At 45.7% G+C, this 17,270-nt stretch overlaps 1 protein-coding gene across 1 annotated transcript; it reads left to right on the top strand.

Annotated features, from left to right (window-relative positions):
• Positions 1–1,230: 1,230 nt before the first annotated feature.
• On the top strand, positions 1,231–12,203 carry YWHAH (tyrosine 3-monooxygenase/tryptophan 5-monooxygenase activation protein eta). Its single transcript, XM_081123643.1, has 2 exons — positions 1,231–1,543; positions 10,725–12,203. The coding sequence occupies exons 1-2, from the start codon at positions 1,457–1,459 to the stop codon at positions 11,376–11,378; spliced, it is 741 nt and encodes a 246-aa protein (XP_080979769.1). The 5' UTR covers positions 1,231–1,456; the 3' UTR covers positions 11,379–12,203.
• Positions 12,204–17,270: the final 5,067 nt, after the last annotated feature.

Here is a 17,270-nt window from a genome sequence, read left to right as displayed (position 1 = left end):
AATCCTCAAGTCAAATTTCCAAATGGTAAATGTCCCACTGTCAGGCCTCTCTTCTCACCATTTTGTTTCTGTCTTCCCTGGCGAAGACTTTGCCGGTGCTGAACCCCAGTCCCTAATACTTTCGCCCTGTGATCTCCTTCAAGGTCCAGCTTCCCCGTGCTCTGTGCATTTAGATCTCAGCTGCTGGGGTGGGGCTGTACCTTACTTATTCTGTAGCTACCCCCTCCCCCTGCCAAGCATGCTGTAGGTGCTCAGTAAAATTCTCAGGCCCTAAGGCCATTTGTCCGCGCTGCCCTTCCCATATTGTACATAAATTGCAGCCTGTTTTAGTCATTAGGGTTTTCCTAGCTTGTCTGGGGCCCAGCCCGGGCCTGGCACGAGGCACCCTCAGCATCGAATGCCAGGGCTGGGCCGGGCTGAGTGACCAGCCAGCCTTCCACCCCTCTCTTTGCCCCTGGAGGAAGTCCAGCCTGGGTCTGAACTCAGACCCTGGTCCCACCACTTAGAGGCTGTGTAACCTGCAGCAAGTCACTAACCTGGCTTTGGAAGGATGGAGAGCCCAGCTGTGCCCGCCAGCGGGGTGGGGTGTGCGGACTAAACAGGACGACACGTGTAAAGGCACAGCGCTGGGCTGGCTCCTATAGGTGTGTCCCTCCTATCGACGAAGGCGCAGAACGCCCGACGCCACTTATCAGGGTGGGGCGGGGAACGAAGGCACCGGCGGCGGGAGCCGTCCCCGAAGGCGCGACGCGAGCTCGGCCCCGCGCGGCCCGGCGGCGAGGGTGGGGCCGGGGCGGGCCGCGCGGCCCCGCGGTTAGACCCGCCCCTCGGGCCACGCGGCCTCCGGGACCCTCCGAGCCCTGGGTGTGTTTGCTCTTTGGGGCTTTCTCAAGGCAGACCTCTAACCTGGATTCACAGGCACTCTCCTGGGCCGGGCGAGCCCAGGCGCGGCCCGCGCCGCCGCCAACACCACGCCCCCCCCTCCAGCCCGCAGTCCCCACCCCACGCTCCCCTGTCCCACCTCCACCTATGCGGCGGTAAAATGCAGCACCCGCAGGGCGCCTGCGCGGTTCTGGGGCGGGGCCGCGGCGGCGGCTATTTATAGTAGGTGACGTCACCTTGAAATAGACCGTTAGGGCCGGCCCGCCCTTTCCCCCCTCCCACTCCCCCGGCTCCCGGCCGCCCGGCTCGGCTGCTCCCACTGCGCAGGCGTCCTCTCGCCCTCCCATCCCCCCCTGCGCGGCCGCCTCTCCTCCCTCGGCGGCGACCGCGGCGGGAGCCACTGCGCGCGGGGCGAGCCAGCGAGAGGGCGCGAGCCGCGGCGCTGTCTGCAGCCTGAGCCTCGGGCCGGCCGGCGAGCCAGTGCGCGTGCGCGGCGGCGGCCTCCTGGGCGGCGAGGGAGCAGACGGGCGAGCGAGCGGTGCGGGGCGCGAGGCGAGGCCGAGCCACGAGCGACATGGGGGACCGGGAGCAGCTGCTGCAGCGGGCGCGGCTGGCCGAGCAGGCGGAGCGCTACGACGACATGGCCTCCGCCATGAAGGCGGTGAGCGCGCCGGGGGCCCGGCGTGGGGGAGGGATGGGCGGCCTGGCGGAGTCTCCCTCCGGGCTCGGGGCGACCCAGCTGGGCGCGGCCGCCCGCCCGCCCGTAGCCCGTGCTTCCCGCGCCCGCCCCGCCATTTCCTGCGGCCGGGCCCGGGCGGGGTCTCCGGGGAGGGAGCCACTCGGGCTCCCGCATGCAGCCCTGTTGGGACGGGCGGGTGACGGTGTCCCCCAGCGGGCGGGCGAGGGTCGCCGCGCATTAGCTCGGAACCCTGCGTGGGGGGAGGGGGTGCCCGAGGGTACGTGAGGCTGACACATGCCTCCCCCTGGAGCGTTCTTCCAGACCTGGGGCTCACTCCCCTCTTCCTCCATACCCTAACTTGTAATAAAGAATCACCTGGCTAGTGGCGCCCTGTCTCTCCTGGTTTTTGCTGCCACGACCTGAAGTCTGTTAATTCCGGTCCACTCGCCCGAATCGTGCTGGTCCCATCTTCCCACGGCCGGGGTCTGGCTTTGTGTGTGGAGACCCCCATCCTGCAGTCTGGGTGCGGGCGGGAGGACGGCGGGCGTGGGGCCCCACTCCCTGGTTTGATGCTGCTTCCATGTGCCTGGAGATTAAAATGAGGCGTGACTTCTGAGCGAGACGAGCCACTGTGCCTTTGCTTTCCCGAGACCCTCACAGATCGATTCTGCAGCCTGATTTCCGGTGAAGAAGTCGGGGGGCCGGCCACACCCTAGCAAATGCTGTGGATTTGACTCCACCTGCGTTTCTGAGAGTTCCAGTTATCCTGTTACTGTCTCTGTCTCTTAACCTTATTTTACGTTTTCTCTAAATGCACATTACTTCTCTCTGCCTCAAGGTCACACAGTGGTAGAGCTACAACTGTGGCCACTAACCTCTCTGTTCATCCCATGTACAACCTCCTGCGACCTGGAAGGATCCGTCTGGGCTCCACCTTAGACCTAAAGATTCTGAACCTCCGGGGGTGGGACTCTGAACCAGCTCTCATGGCAAATTTTAGTGGCCTTAAGTTTGAGAACTACTTCCCTGGGTCATAGCTCGTTTGCCCTTTTGCTGGCCTTGTGAGGGGATTTCTTAGGGGAAAAAACTACAAATCCAGAGGTGTCCTAAAATTTCTGAATCATTTGAAAAGCTCCTTTTAAGGCTTTTGATATTAATATCATATGAAGTATGTTGATGAGGTCAGTATTTAGGATAATCCAGGTAAGAAACATACTTGAAGAGTTGTATTGCCTGTGTTGTCCTTATTACACATGAACAAGGTGTGTTTGGAAACCACCAACACAGCACATTTGTTGATTCAGTGGTGACATGGCATGATATGGATTAGATAAGAGCTTTTCATCCAAACCCGGAGGGTCTAGTTTTAGAACTGAAGTCTAAGGCCCTATTTAAGAAAAAAAAAAAAGTAAAGTATATTAATTTTGGAAGTTTTTCAGAAACAAGACTGGCTCTGTAAACTCATTTCCTCAGGAAAGGGTCCTGAGCTTTAATTTCTTTGTGATAAAGCCAGTTCTGTACACACAGCAAGTCATACTTAAGTGAGCCTCTTCTCCCCAGTAACTGAATGGAACTGGGATTAGACAGGATGAGTCCTCTCTGGACATTTTAGTGAGGCCCTCACTCACCCTGTGAATGTTAGGAGCCCTTTGGGAATGAAGGAATGAGGCTTAAAAGAAGGTGAATTGAGAGTAAGGGAAAACGACTAGACGGTATGTTCTGGAAGCCTGAGGCAACCTAAATTGGGAAGTAAGGGAAGAATGGAGAGAGAGAACCAGAATAAAATACAGTTTGGGGAGAAAAAATTGGCTTTCTGTTCTTAATACAGGCTTGGAAAAAATGTTTTCCTGCACCTACTTGTGTCCAATTTTTCTCTGAGGCTTTTAAGGCAGTATTTTACAAACTAATGGATCTCTCCATGTATTGGGAATCTGATACCTGAACTGAGATGATTGATGGGTTGTATAAGCAGCCATTCAGCATTGGAAATTCTGTGCAAACTCTAATCATGTCATCTCAGAATTGTGATAAACCACTTCCTCAAGGTAACTCCTGTTAAAAAACACAAGAACTTTTTTTTGGTCATTATCCTGTTTCTCCTATTAAAAGCAATTTTTTTGTCACCTAAATAAATGGAACATGTTTATTGGAAAGACTTGGCAGGGGTGAGTGGGAACCCTAAGCTGATGTTTGTATGATAAATTCTTAATGCTACTGAGAAGACTCAGTCTCCATTTTATTAATATCACAGGCCTTAACAGCTTTTGGAAAGAGTGGATTCTAGTAATCCTCTGGGTTTATGTGGGTTTTCTTCAGGGCAGGTAAGTAGACTGCTGTAAGGAAGATGGAGCAGCACACCTTAGTGAAGGGGTGTTCTGATGCCACCACTCTGTGACCTTGAAACTTACATCTCAGCTTTGGGTCCTCTGCAGTGTAAAACTATAGTAATGTTGGTATTACTATCAAGTCCATTTTCAGTCTTCATTTTCTAACTTGTTTTCTTTTTTCTTTATAATTTAAATGGTCACCTAATAATATTGCCTGCTGGTAATGATTGGTGTTTTTTATGCTACCAGCGTCACCTGGAGGATGGTCTCGGTAAGCTCTAAGAAAAATCATGCATATTGGAATCGGTGGTGTCTCACATCAGTTGAGAACTACAATTCCCTGCTTCACTTTATAATTTGAAAAGGCAAGAGATGTTTCTGAGGTGAAATGCAGGCATGCCTTCAAGCTCTCCTCATACCATCCCTAGTAGCTTCCATGCAGAATAATAGTGGGAAGAAACACTGAGAGATTCTAGAACCCCAGGCATTTCTCAACACTGACAAAGGATGGGCAGAAATACCTCCGAAGGACTTGAACATCTATAGAAATCTTACGTGCAGGAAACAAAGCTGCAGTTTAAGGAAACAGGAGTCGGGAAGGAAAAGGCACTTGGCCCAGCCAGTGGCAAAGGGCTCTTATTCCGACAGCTGTGAGATTATGGGCAGTGGGGAAATGAGCAGGTGGTGCATAAAAGGAGAGCACGGCTGCATGGCCCCGGGTGAGACATAACCTGTGTTGCAGTGTCAAACAAAAGATGATTTTGAGGTGTGCCAAAATTGTGGTTAGTGTGAAACCTTAAAGCCACATTGGTACTACAGTCTGAAATATATACATATCAACTAGTCAGTCCTGTTTTCCACTAACCAGTCATTTAAAATGTAATTACCACTTTATCTATTGTCTGAGGAAGGAGGGAGGCTTTGAATTCTTGCAGTAGTCTGAATTAAAAGGCTCTTCAGATATTGGACAGTTCACAGCTTTGCTGCACTAAGTGAAAGTTGTGGCCCCTGCCTGGGTTTGCGGTTCCAGAAGAGCTCCCACAGTCAAGGAACCCACCACTGCCTTAAAGAAACCAAAAATGTGTTTTTTCCTCTTTGTCTGGAATTTTGTATTCATGGTAGACTGCAGTTTTTCAGAATATGGTTTGGAAGGGGTTACCCCAAATGCGTTTTCCTGTTACAATTCCTCAAGGTTATGGAATTTGTTTATCATTTGACTTGTTAGGCAGTTAGTAAACGGTAGCTGTGTACATTCTCATTTAATCTTTATAACCACTCTGGATAGATACTATTATTAACTTTATTTTACAAATGAAATTTAGAGTTTAATTTTCTCATGGTCAAGTTGTAAAAGCCAGGATTTGAACTCCTAACTCTAGAGCTCTCACTTTAACCACCATATGATAGTGCCCTGTGAGGCTAAGGGATAATGTCTGGTATACACTCTGGTATATAAGCTATTCTCATCATTGGTGATGAAATTCCAAGCCTTTTACACCAGTGAGCTTACTGAACACATAAGTACATCTATTAGATGTCAGTTATTTTCGCCAAGTTTGATTAGGAACGGAATCGACTGAGCTAACCTACTGGGTAGCTCAGTAGGTTAGAACGTCATCCAAATACATCAAGGTTGCCGGGATCGGGTTCGGTCCCCAGTCAGGGCACATACAAGAATCAGCCAGCCCTGCTGGTGTGGCACAGTGGTTGGGCATCGACCCATGAACCTGGAGGTCACAGTTCGATTCCAGCTGGTCAGGACACATGCCTGGGTAGCGGGTTCGATTCCCAGCAGTGGGAATGCAGGAGGGAGCCGATTGATGTTTCTATCTCTCCCTCTCCCTTCCTCTCTCTGAAATCAATAAAAACATTTAAAAAGAAAAAGAATCAACCAATGAATGCATAAATAAGTGGAACAACAAATCAGTGTTCCTCCCTCCCTTTCAAGTCAACTAAACAAATCAGAATCTACTAGCACTTACCAGATCTTTGCAGCAGAGGAGCCTAAAAGGCAAAATCACAGATCTGGATTTTGCTTATTCTCTTGAAGACCAAGATTTTATATAGCTTAAGTAAAATATTAATGGACTTTGAGTTCCTGCTATGAATTAAGCACAGGACGATGTTAAATTATACTTGTGGTATTTTAAGAAGTTCTTTGATATCCTTGGCACCAGTTGTTTTTCTATATTGCCTTTAGTATATTTTATAAGTACATAGACCCCCCAAATTTCAGGCTTTAGGTTGTTGGTAAAATTGCTATTGTCCAAGTTGAGGCTGCCTGTTTTCTGCATCCCCCCTCTCCTTACTGCCATGGCCTTCCCCTCTTTGGTGGTGGGCGTTAGCACTTTCCTGTGATCAGAACCTGGCACAGTTTCTGAAGCCTTCAATACTGATGCTTCCAGGGACAGTAGCATGCAGTAGTGCCTTTCAGATGGGGGTTGTGTTTAACTCCTGCCAGTGCCTATGAAAATGGCCAGTATGTCAAGAGCAAGACCCAAGCAGTCTCAGTGATACAAAGGTAGCTGTTTTGACTAATACGCTTGAGTAGATGTTAATTACCTGAACTCATCTGCTCTGAGCTTGCAGTTGAGCCTCTCTGGTGAGGACAGGGCGTGGTCTTTCCAGGCCCAGGCAAGTGATGACTGATGGTGATTTGCCAGCTTGAGAGCAGGCAGAATCCTCACTTTCAGGGCTTTGACTTGGGAAGAGTCAGCCAAGAAAGCTTTCATCCCAATAGTTTATTTAAAAAAACCATGCACAGATGTATAGGATTCTGCCACAGAAGCTTTAAAGATTTTATGATGTGGTTATGTTTACCTAATTGCTTATGAAAATCATTTTCTTCTGTTACAAGCTAATATCAAAAGCAAACTTGTTGGTAGTGTGGGTGTGGGTAACTAAAGAATGGGATGGTAGTGTGGAGTAGCTATGAAGGATGGGAGAGCTATTCAGGAGAAATGACAACCCCAACTGTGGCCTGGCAGCTCAGGGGTGGCATTTTTGTTTGCTCAGTATTACTTTTGAGGCTTGATGTTTCCCAGAATAAGAACTTTTAAGTTTTCCCAAATAGTCCCTGTGCTATTTTTGGCAGTGGATCTATTTTTACTCACAAATGAATAGTTTATTGCCTTGTGAGTTAGTGGGAGGAGGCCCTTAGGGATTTTTGAGTAAGCGAGTAGTGTCATAGGAAGATAAATGAATTCATAGTAGACCAGGTCATTTGTGACTTTTAGTAATGCTGTATAGTGTTGAGGCTGAGAGAAGGGGGAAGCGAGTGCCCCAGGGTTGGGAGTTGGTGTAGCCCAAGGCTGCGTGGGTAAGGATACTGGTCCAGTGGCTGACAGGGAGCCCAGTCCTTAAAGGAGTGGAGAGGAGGGCTTTATAAATGGGGAGGGTCCACCAATTTAAGGTTTTCAGGAAGAGTGTAAGCAGGATTAAGTGAGGTGGGGAGAAGGGCAGGAGAAGAAGGAAGAGAGACTGAGCAGGGATGGGGGAGCCCGTTACAGATGGAGTTACCACGTGAAGACTTAGTGCTCTGCATGGTGCAGAAATGAGAGTGTGTTGAAACTCCAGCATTAGAGTGGAAGGAAGGTTGACACCATTGCCTAGTCTCTTCTATTTGAAAATTCTTTGTCTTGCCTTCATGTTCCTAGTTAGGAAACATTTGGAAACTTAAGATTGTAGAGACAGAGTAAATCATGTCCATGGAATCTGCAGATGATCATCCTGTAGATTTAGTATTGGTGTGGTTGGACTAGTAGTTAGAGCTCTCCTGTCTTTCCATTACGCTACATTGCCTCCCAGTATCTGCTTCTCTTAGTATAGTACCAGACTTTTCTTTAGATCTCCTGGCTCTAGTATTTTGGAATTTGAAGTGTTGGGAACTGGGGTTAACTAATATTAATGAAGGTTATTTACAATAAGTATCACTGGTCAACACTGGTTATGAATCTGTTTTGTTTTAATGGGCCATCTGATTTCCCTTCAACCTATAATTTTCCAATCTGGGGAAACTCCCAGTTTTCTTTAGTTATTTGATCAAGTAATAAAACTATCTTCATTCCATAAGTTTCCTTTTGTTAACTGAGTTGTAACCCAGGAATATGAAAAAATACTGTATTTAAATGTATCCAGTTAGTTAGGCCCTGGCTGGGGTTCTAAGAACAATGCTTGCTTAGTGATGTTAGTCACCCTCAGCTGATGCTGATAGTGATTCATTCAGACTGGCAGGCAACCAGATGATTGTTACATAAACACTAATACGCCTAGTAAATTATTTTTTCTTGTGGAGGTGTTATTATAAATATTTCCCAGTAGCCTTTTTTGGCAATTTATTCCTGATGGAGAGAGGGAATGCTACACGAATTCCTGAAACCCACAGATACACCCAAATTTCACTTACATTAGTAGTATCAACTTCATGCCTTAACCACACTTTTTATTGTTGCTCAGGAAAAATGGAATCCTAGGATTTGGGAGCTGAAGAAGTCCTTGGAGATCATTTGGGTGATCCTCCTTATTTTACTTTTGATGAAAGGTTGTGATTCATTCAAGGCCACACAGCTAACTTAGGCTAAACTCCAGATATCTTAGGGTTTTTTGTTTTTAATGAAATGATGCTGCCCCTGGCACAAACATCCTATGTGACATAAATACATTTCAGATGGGCACTTAGTTTTAATGATGTGCTCTGGAGAGTTACCTTTGGGTATTTTTGCAGTGATCTAACACAAGCCGCTGTATTAGTCAAGGAAGAAGTATATAGTGACTCCTTACGGATACATTTGCATTTTCATGTCAAGTGCCTTTTGTCAGATTTACTTACTGTAAGATTAAGGGGCTCTCCAAATTCTGTTCTTGCTTCATGTTATGTTTTATTGACTGTTGCCCCAGAAAAGAGTTATTCTAGGGAATTCAAGCATTCTGAGGCTTGTCAGAATATTTGAGATAGAATTTTGATTAGTAGAGAGAAGATTGGCAGATCAGAGACCAGAGCTGAGAGACCACTCCTGTCTGTGTGAAGAGGAGCAGAGACCACACTGAAGAAAGTAGTAGGGTGGGATTGATTGAGTAGGCAAAGGATGAGAGAATCCAGGCTAAGGATTTATGGCAAAAGAACAGAGGGACTGGGGACAGGCAGGGAAATTAATAAATTGGAAGAAGGAGCTGGTATTTTTATTTTGCCTGGGCTTTGTTGAGTTGGGTAGACAATTGCTTGTTTCACTTTTTAAGAACTTGGCACAAGGTTCCTAATTTTACACAAATGAATACATTGGTTGCCTATGTTCTTGAACTACTAATTTTTCAAATCTATCAACGTTTTTGTTTTTTAAATTTCTGATTCTCCACTGCTCAGTTTTCTCAGTCCATGTTAGGCATGTCTGTTTTTAATATGCTGTTAATAGCTTTCTCCATTGAACTTGGCTTTTCCCCTCCATTGGAGAAGGTTCTGTCCTTATTTGGTTTGATTTATAGTAATACTTTTTTTTGTTGAGTGTTTTATGATTTCCCAAGTGCTTCTCTTTACCAGTAGGTCATGTAATTAAGGAATCCCCCTGCTTTATAGAAGATACAGGCCAATTTAGTAATTTATTGGCTTTGCTATGGCCCAGGCCGAGGTTTTCTGATTCCAAGTCTGTATTAGTTTCCTAAGACTGCCCCATAAAGCACCACAAATTGGGTGGCCTAAAACAACAGAAATTTGTTTTATTATCATTTGGAAGGCTAGAAGTCCACAATCAAGGTGTTGACAGAGCTGTGTGTTCCCTCTGAAGGTTTTAGGGAAGAATCCTTCCTTGCCTCTGTCCTAGCTTCTGGTGGCTTCTGGTAATCCTTGGTGTTCCTTGGGTTGTAGACACATCACTCCAATCTCTGCCTCCATCATCACAAGGTGTTCTCTCTGTGTGTTTGTTTGCATGTCTCCAGATCTCCTTTTCCTTATAAGGACAGCAATCATTGATGTAGGATCCACCCTAATGCAGTTATGACTTCATCTTAACTGATTACATCTACTAAGGCCTTGTTTCTAAATAAGGATGGAGAACTAAGTAATGAAAGTGACATGTGACAATTAACGTTCCAGTTTAAATAATTGGTGCTTCCATTCTTAATGGCCAGTCAGGGTTTCCTGTCAGGTAGGTGAGAGTAAAGCTTGCTGCTGAATAGCTCTACTTCTTTTCATCAGAGGCTGGGGCACTTTACTGTCACTAATGTATCTGTTTTAGCTTAGGGGAGGACTGGTTGTACTAGAGGAATTCCATGTGTAACCACACAAGCTGAAACTGGCCATTAGATCTGTGTGTTGTCTGATCTCATCTGTGACTTTCTTATCTATTCATACGTATTTGAGGGAGGTTTCATTGGTTCTTCGTAGAATATACAGCTGGAAGTAGAATCTGGAATAGACTTCTAGTCTGTAATTTTTGACATTTGACAAAGGAATCACATGATCTTACTATTGAATATCCTTTGCAGAATAGCTGAAACTTTGGGGCTCTTCTACCCACCATTATGTACCGTCACCTCACAACCTTTCCATGATTATTACCTTTATCTCCCCAACCCTATACCTCTGCCAAGATGAAGGCAACATGTTATAAGGCCTGAATTATGAATTTCTCAAAGCCCTTGTCAATTAGTATTTTGAGTTCCAAGTATTTATTTGGTTAGACTACAGTCTTTCCTTTACATAGGATCCATGTATAATTGGTTTTTCTGTGGAGTGGCTTGTCCATAATCTTTTTCTTTGAGGGGTTCTTGATTAGGTTGAAGGGAAGATTTCTTTCCAAGATTTTTGGGCTTGGAACTCAGTGTTTATCTTTGGCATTTTGCAGGTGACAGAGCTCAATGAACCTCTCTCCAATGAAGATCGAAACCTCCTCTCTGTGGCCTACAAGAATGTTGTTGGTGCCAGGCGATCTTCCTGGAGGGTCATCAGCAGCATTGAGCAGAAAACCATGGCTGATGGAAATGAAAAGAAGTTGGAGAAAGTTAAAGCTTACCGGGAGAAGATTGAGAAGGAGCTGGAAACAGTGTGCAATGATGTCCTGGCTCTGCTTGACAAGTTTCTCATCAAGAACTGCAATGATTTCCAGTATGAGAGTAAGGTCTTTTACCTGAAAATGAAAGGCGATTACTACCGTTACTTGGCAGAGGTAGCTTCCGGGGAGAAGAAAAACAGTGTGGTCGAAGCTTCTGAGGCGGCCTACAAGGAAGCCTTTGAAATTAGCAAAGAGCACATGCAGCCAACGCACCCCATCCGGCTGGGCCTGGCCCTCAACTTCTCCGTGTTCTACTACGAGATCCAGAATGCACCCGAGCAGGCCTGCCTCTTAGCCAAACAAGCCTTCGATGACGCCATAGCTGAGCTGGACACACTAAACGAGGATTCCTATAAGGACTCCACGCTCATCATGCAGTTGCTGCGAGACAACCTCACCCTCTGGACGAGCGACCAGCAGGATGAAGAAGCAGGAGAAGGCAACTAAAGAGTCTTCGGGTCCCTGGCCCTTCCTTCACCCCCCCCCCCCCCATCATCACCAATTCTTCCTTGCCACAATCACTAAATATCTAGTGCTAAACCTATCTGTATTGGCAGCACAGCTACTCAGATCTGCTCCCCTGCCCCCTGGGAAGCAATTTCAGATAAATCTTCATGGGTGTTGCTGGATTGATGGTTGCTTTGAGCCCATGGGAGCTTTCTTTTCGAATTGTGCAGACAAGTGTGTTCTGAATGAGGCATTTTACTATGCCTCTTTGTAGTTGTGAAATCCAGGCGAAAGCAGTGGGGAAGTTTAGAAAGGAGAATTAGCCAAAACAGGCTACAGTGATATTTAAATGATCCATTTAAAATGAGCTGATAGTGTTTTGTTAAATAAGCAGTACATCTTGTGCATGCAAAAATGAATTCATCCCTCCCACCTCTTCTCTTCCTTCAACTAATGGAAAACTGTTACGGGAAGCTGATACAAAGAGAACACTTGCTCCTTTCCGTCAGCTTTATAATAAACTGTTAATGTGAGGTTTCAGTAGCGCCCTTGTTTTGCCTCTTTAAATTATGATGTGCGCAAACCTTCTTTTAAATGCAATGCATCTAAAGTTTTGATACCTGTAACTTTTTTTTTTTTTTTTTGGTTGAGATTGTTTAAGAATCATGGATTTATTTTTTGTAACTCTTTGGCTATTGTCCTTGTGTATCCTGACAGCACCATGTGTGTCAGCCCATGTCAATCAAGATGGGTAATTATTGAAATGCCAGACTTCTAAATTAAATGTTTTGGAATTCAGTGGGTAAATAAATGCTGCTTTGGGGATATCTCTAAGTGTATGGTCTTCATTTCACCTCCTCAAGGAGCTATATAACAGGTTACCATATTGAATTCTGGTTTGAGTCTCAAACATGAAGCATTTTTCATACAGTAAGTTTTCTTATCCTTTGATTCCATTACACAATTTGTAATATACACCTAAAACTCATGCATTTTAAGTAGTTTGCTGTGAACCCAGCCAACACAGCCTCTCTTGTCCACTCTTCCTGATAGCTGGTGCTTATACGGAGCTGAGCAGACCAAAATGCTGCCTTCCGCAGTACAGCGCCCCTGTGAAAGGTCAGGTCTGTGCTTAACTTGGGCGGGGAGGGTATTCGACCCACCCTGGTGGAATGCTGGTTGATAGTTAGCACTCAAGGTAGATACGTGGTTATACATGTCCTCAAATTTTCTTAATATTCTTTCTGTATTAGATGTAATAAAATATTAATCAGGGACACAACCTGCATCCCTAAAATAGTATTTACTGATTAATAAATAATAAGAAAGCTTTGAGTATTCTTTAAAATTGAAGAACCTCTGAGTTTAAAAAAGAAAAAGGCCTAACCCCTTAAGCAAACTCCCCATTTGCTTGCACCCCAAGGCTTCTCTTGAAGTTCAGTATCACCAGTTATACCCTTCCTCAGGTGATGACTCCAGCCCCTCACAATTGTTACTACCTCCAGCATGGTGCTCAGGACCAAACATGCCTTTAAAAAATATATATATATTGATTTCAGAGAGCAGAAGGGAGAGGGAGAGATAGAAACATCAATGATGAGAGAGTCATTGATCAGCTGGGGATCAAGCCCACAACCTGGGCATGTGCCCCAACCAGAAGTCGAACCTTGATCTCGTGGATTACAGGTCGGTGCTCAACCGCTGAGCCACGCCAGTCAGGCCCAAACGTGCTTTTTAAGTGGATTGGTTCAGTTACACAAAGGTCTTAAGATACTATTTTCTTAATCTTCACCCAAAGGTATGTTTTTATTGATTTTTAGAGAGAGGAAGGAAGAGAGAGAAACATCAATCGGTTGCTTTCCATATGCACCCCAACCCTGCAACCTCTTGGTGTACTGGACAACACTCCAAACAGCCACCTGACCAGGGATTGAATATCTTATTTTTGACTAAATCTTGATATTAGACTGGTGAAAATGGGCATGACCCAATTTCTGTCCATGAGCTCCTATTATGGTGGAGCACAGAACTTTTAGGCATGCAAGTTTAACCTACTTTCTCATTCCGAAGTAGAGGTTTGACCCATGTGTTAAAAATTCCTTAGGAAGCCTGTTTCAAGTTGGCCTAATTGCTAGCTGAAATGGTTACTGAGTTTCACTTCAATTAGGTCAGGTATTTTAAAGCTACAAGTGTTATGTGGCCAAGATACAGCTTTGATAAACATGTCGACATTAAAACTGTTCTTATATTCGAAGTACTCTTCAGAGGAAGGGCTTTAGGGAAAACACTCGTTTCACATCACAACTGTCTTCTGAAAGGTTTTGTTCCCACCCTCCAGATGTGGAAGCTGAGGAGCTAAGGTTGTAGACCTCAAGTTCACACAGCTGGGAAGTCAGGACGGCTTCTTTCTAAGACTACTAATTCAGAGTTCTACCCTTGTGGGCTCTAGCAGTGCCTTGCTGTCTGCTCCAGGCAGCCGTGACAAGCCACACAGCCTTCAAGGCTCAGGTCCCTCATTTTTAAGCGTAGGATTTGGAGTATAAGTTTAAATTTAACTCATAGTACTCAGTGTGTATAAGGCATCCTCTTTTGTCTGGGAATGGGGTGTGGAGAAGTATGGACACATAATTACAATTAGCCCCGTAAGTTATAAATGGGGTTCTTTGAGACGAGCTAATAGGGAGCTATTATATTACATGTGGCATAAGCCCCAAAGGCTTCTTTACTGTGTGATCTCAGAAGTTTCCTTCTAGTTCCGCACACTCTCATGTTTTAAAACTTGTCAAGATAAATTTATGAAATAAGATGGGGTCAACCTCAGTGTTACTGCAGGGAAACTGAAATCCGGAGAATTGAAATGGCTTTTCTAGGAGTCACTGCAAAATCGGTGACAGAACCTAGTCTAGCATTCATATCCCCTAAACCCTTGTTCATGGTTCTTTTCACTGCCGCGCTCTTGGGATTGAGATGGAAAAAAAGAGGGGGAGGTGTCACATCCCATTCTGGACACAGTGCTTTTAATGTTTTCACTTAGGGTTGCAGGAATTGTACTTGGAAAAGGATGTTTAAATTTATTGGTGTTATTGCTTCAGATTTTTAGTAACTCCTCAAATCCTGCTCAAAAGTCCATTTGTTTGAGTTGGAGGGTAGGGTAGGATCCTTGATAATGGAGCTATTGTCGAGTAAATACTTGGCCATCTTAAGTCACTTGGGATTGGGGAGCCCAGGGTGCCTCTTGGCTCTGTAACATAAACTAGGCTTCATTCCAACTGTTGGGCCCTCCACACCCTCCCATACACCCTTCCATCCAGGATGCCTGCCATTCAGAGACTGAGAGGGTCCTCAGTTCTTAGGAGACCCTTCAACTATAAGGCAAGCACAAACACTGACTCACAGCTGGGTGGGACCTAACGTCATCTTCCATGATAAAACCCAGTCATTAAGCTGATGAAAACCACCATTTCAAATATCTACCATGTTCTGGGCACTTCAGGTGCATGGCCTGAATCTTTACAGTGGCTCTGGAAGATAGGAATTATCTTTTTAACAGATGAGGACACCTAGGTATCAGGCGGTATGCGGTACATAGCTAGTAAGAGGAAACACTGAGACCAAAACGGGCTGTCACTTCAAGGCTCTTTGTGTTTATTTCCACCTGGAGAAAAGGAGTCCTAGAAAAGTTATAACAATAGCCAGCCCGTCTGCCTCTCTGGTCTGTATCCTTTCTTCAACCTCTAGGACATCCTACCCAAATCAAATCCTTCAAGGCCTAATGAAATACTGTCTCTTATGAAACCTCTGATCTAGCCGGAGGCCTCCTCCTGCCTGGTGACTTTGGGTCAGTCTTTGCATTATTATTCTAAGTTACTGTGCACATCTCTCCTCTGGACAATAGGTTCCCATGGTGCCTAGCAAAACAAGAGCTTCAAAAGGTTGGGTGAGCTAAGGAATGAAGGAATCCACTGTCAAGTTTATTTTTCCAAAATACAACTCCCATGCCATTCTGGAGGGCGGGGACTGTACAAAGAAGGGAAGGGGAAATAACATTTGCTGATTGCCTTTTGCGGGTGACTTAGCAGTCATCATACCAAATAGGGCTTTACATAGTTTAAAATTCAGAGCTGACAATCCGTGAAGAAGGCTGTAGCTCCAATTGAGAGGCTGAGAGGAAAAGTGACTTTCATGTGGTCACACAGCTGGGAAGTGGCAGAGCATGTCTCCGTGCAGGGCTCCAAGGCCCTTGTTCTTTCCATGAACATGTTGCCTTCAGGCAGAGGCTGGAAACCTGACCTTCCAAGTCTTCCTTGATGGGACCTCTTCCCTCCTCACCAACCAGACTTCTCTCAGTGACCTTCTCCTTTGCAATTGTCTCTTCAGTCAGTGTTTTTGGCCCCCCCTCTCCCCCCCCGGCATATTCAGGACATAGACCCTAATGCTTTCCTTCCCCCTAATCCCTGAGCTCCTTCAACCAGGAGAGGAGGTACCTGTAGGTGGACTCAAGAGGTGGACCCAAACACCACCAGTTGAATTTCTTTCCCTGCTGGACCCAACTTGTTCAGCCTGCTCTCTCACTTTGGCTCAAGCCATTACCATCCCTTCTGGAATGGCTTTCTTCTCTTGGCCTACTTAAATCCTATTTATGAAATCCCACCCTCTTCCTGCCAGCTACAGTGAATCCCCCTCTGGGCTCCTGTTCTGTGGGTCTGTACCACACAATGGCATTTACCACTCAGTCTTCACTCATTCAACAAACACTGTATGGTAGACATTGGCAAGATGCTAGGGATACCTTGGTGAGTTACCTGTCCTCCTGGGGCTAACACTCTAGTGGGGGAGCTACACTAGTATTTTATAAAAGTATAAAATACTAAAGTAACTAGGAAAACATCACTTAAGATTCTTCTCGAGGGCCTAGCACACAGCTCACAAAAAGAATTTGTTAAATGCATGAATAATTGATTGATTTGAGGCTAGATTTTAAAAAAAATGAAATGACCAAAGGGAATCCTTTATATACCCACCCAAGTCTATTACTGATGAGCCATATAGGAAACTGAGGGTCATGAGGCCTCAGGGTTGGTTCTAACATCTCCTGTAAATTGGTGGTGTGACCTTGAGCAAGTTCTGGCCTCTCAGCAGCCTCTAAAAAGGAGACGAGTGCTTTTGGTGGTCCCTGGAGTCTTTCCATTTCTGAGATTCTGTGATTCTCTGCTTATTTTCAACTGCTCTGGGATGGTCCTGGCCTTCCTCCCCCCCCCACGCTGCCCCCCTTTTCCTTCCGCCCTTCACATTTGTCCCTTCTGCATCCGCCCTCCACCCTCTTCACTTTCCTGGCCACCCCCTAGTGCCACTGAAATGGTTACCATGGCAACCACATCCTGGAAGTGACATCACTCATCTCCTAGGCAACTGTTTCCAGGGTAGTGATGTCATTCGATCACTATGGCAACCCTCCAGGAAGACCGTTCTGCATTGAAATGGGCAAACAGAATTCTTATGTATTTCTGGGGGTTGGAAGCAACGCATGAAGAATATTTTAAAAAATCTCAGGAGTAAGAAGAAAAAGCTTTGGGCTTATAGGGGAAAAGTGGGAAACCAGCATGGGGCTGGGAAAGAGCAGAAGCTCTTGGGTGAACCCCCTATCCTTCCTTTCCAATAACTAGGCTGACCGTATAATATACCACCAACTGGGACACTTGAGAGTGAACCAGGGCATCATTATTATTATGTTGGGATGGCAGGTGAAAAGTAGGCCTTCTAAAGTAAACCAGGGCATGTGGGTGCCGCCCATAATCAAGAAGGTGCCTTGCCTCATGCCCTCACCTCAATAAGCATTGATTCAGCTCTCTTGTGTGTGGGCACCAGGACACCACAGTAAGCAAAAGCAGCTCG

This window comes from Miniopterus schreibersii, assembly GCF_964146895.1.
Source record: "Miniopterus schreibersii genome assembly, chromosome: 20".
Lineage (NCBI taxonomy): Eukaryota > Metazoa > Chordata > Mammalia > Chiroptera > Miniopteridae > Miniopterus > Miniopterus schreibersii.
The sequence above is the reverse complement of the archived record's forward strand: the minus strand, read 5'-3'. Positions and strand labels throughout refer to the sequence as shown.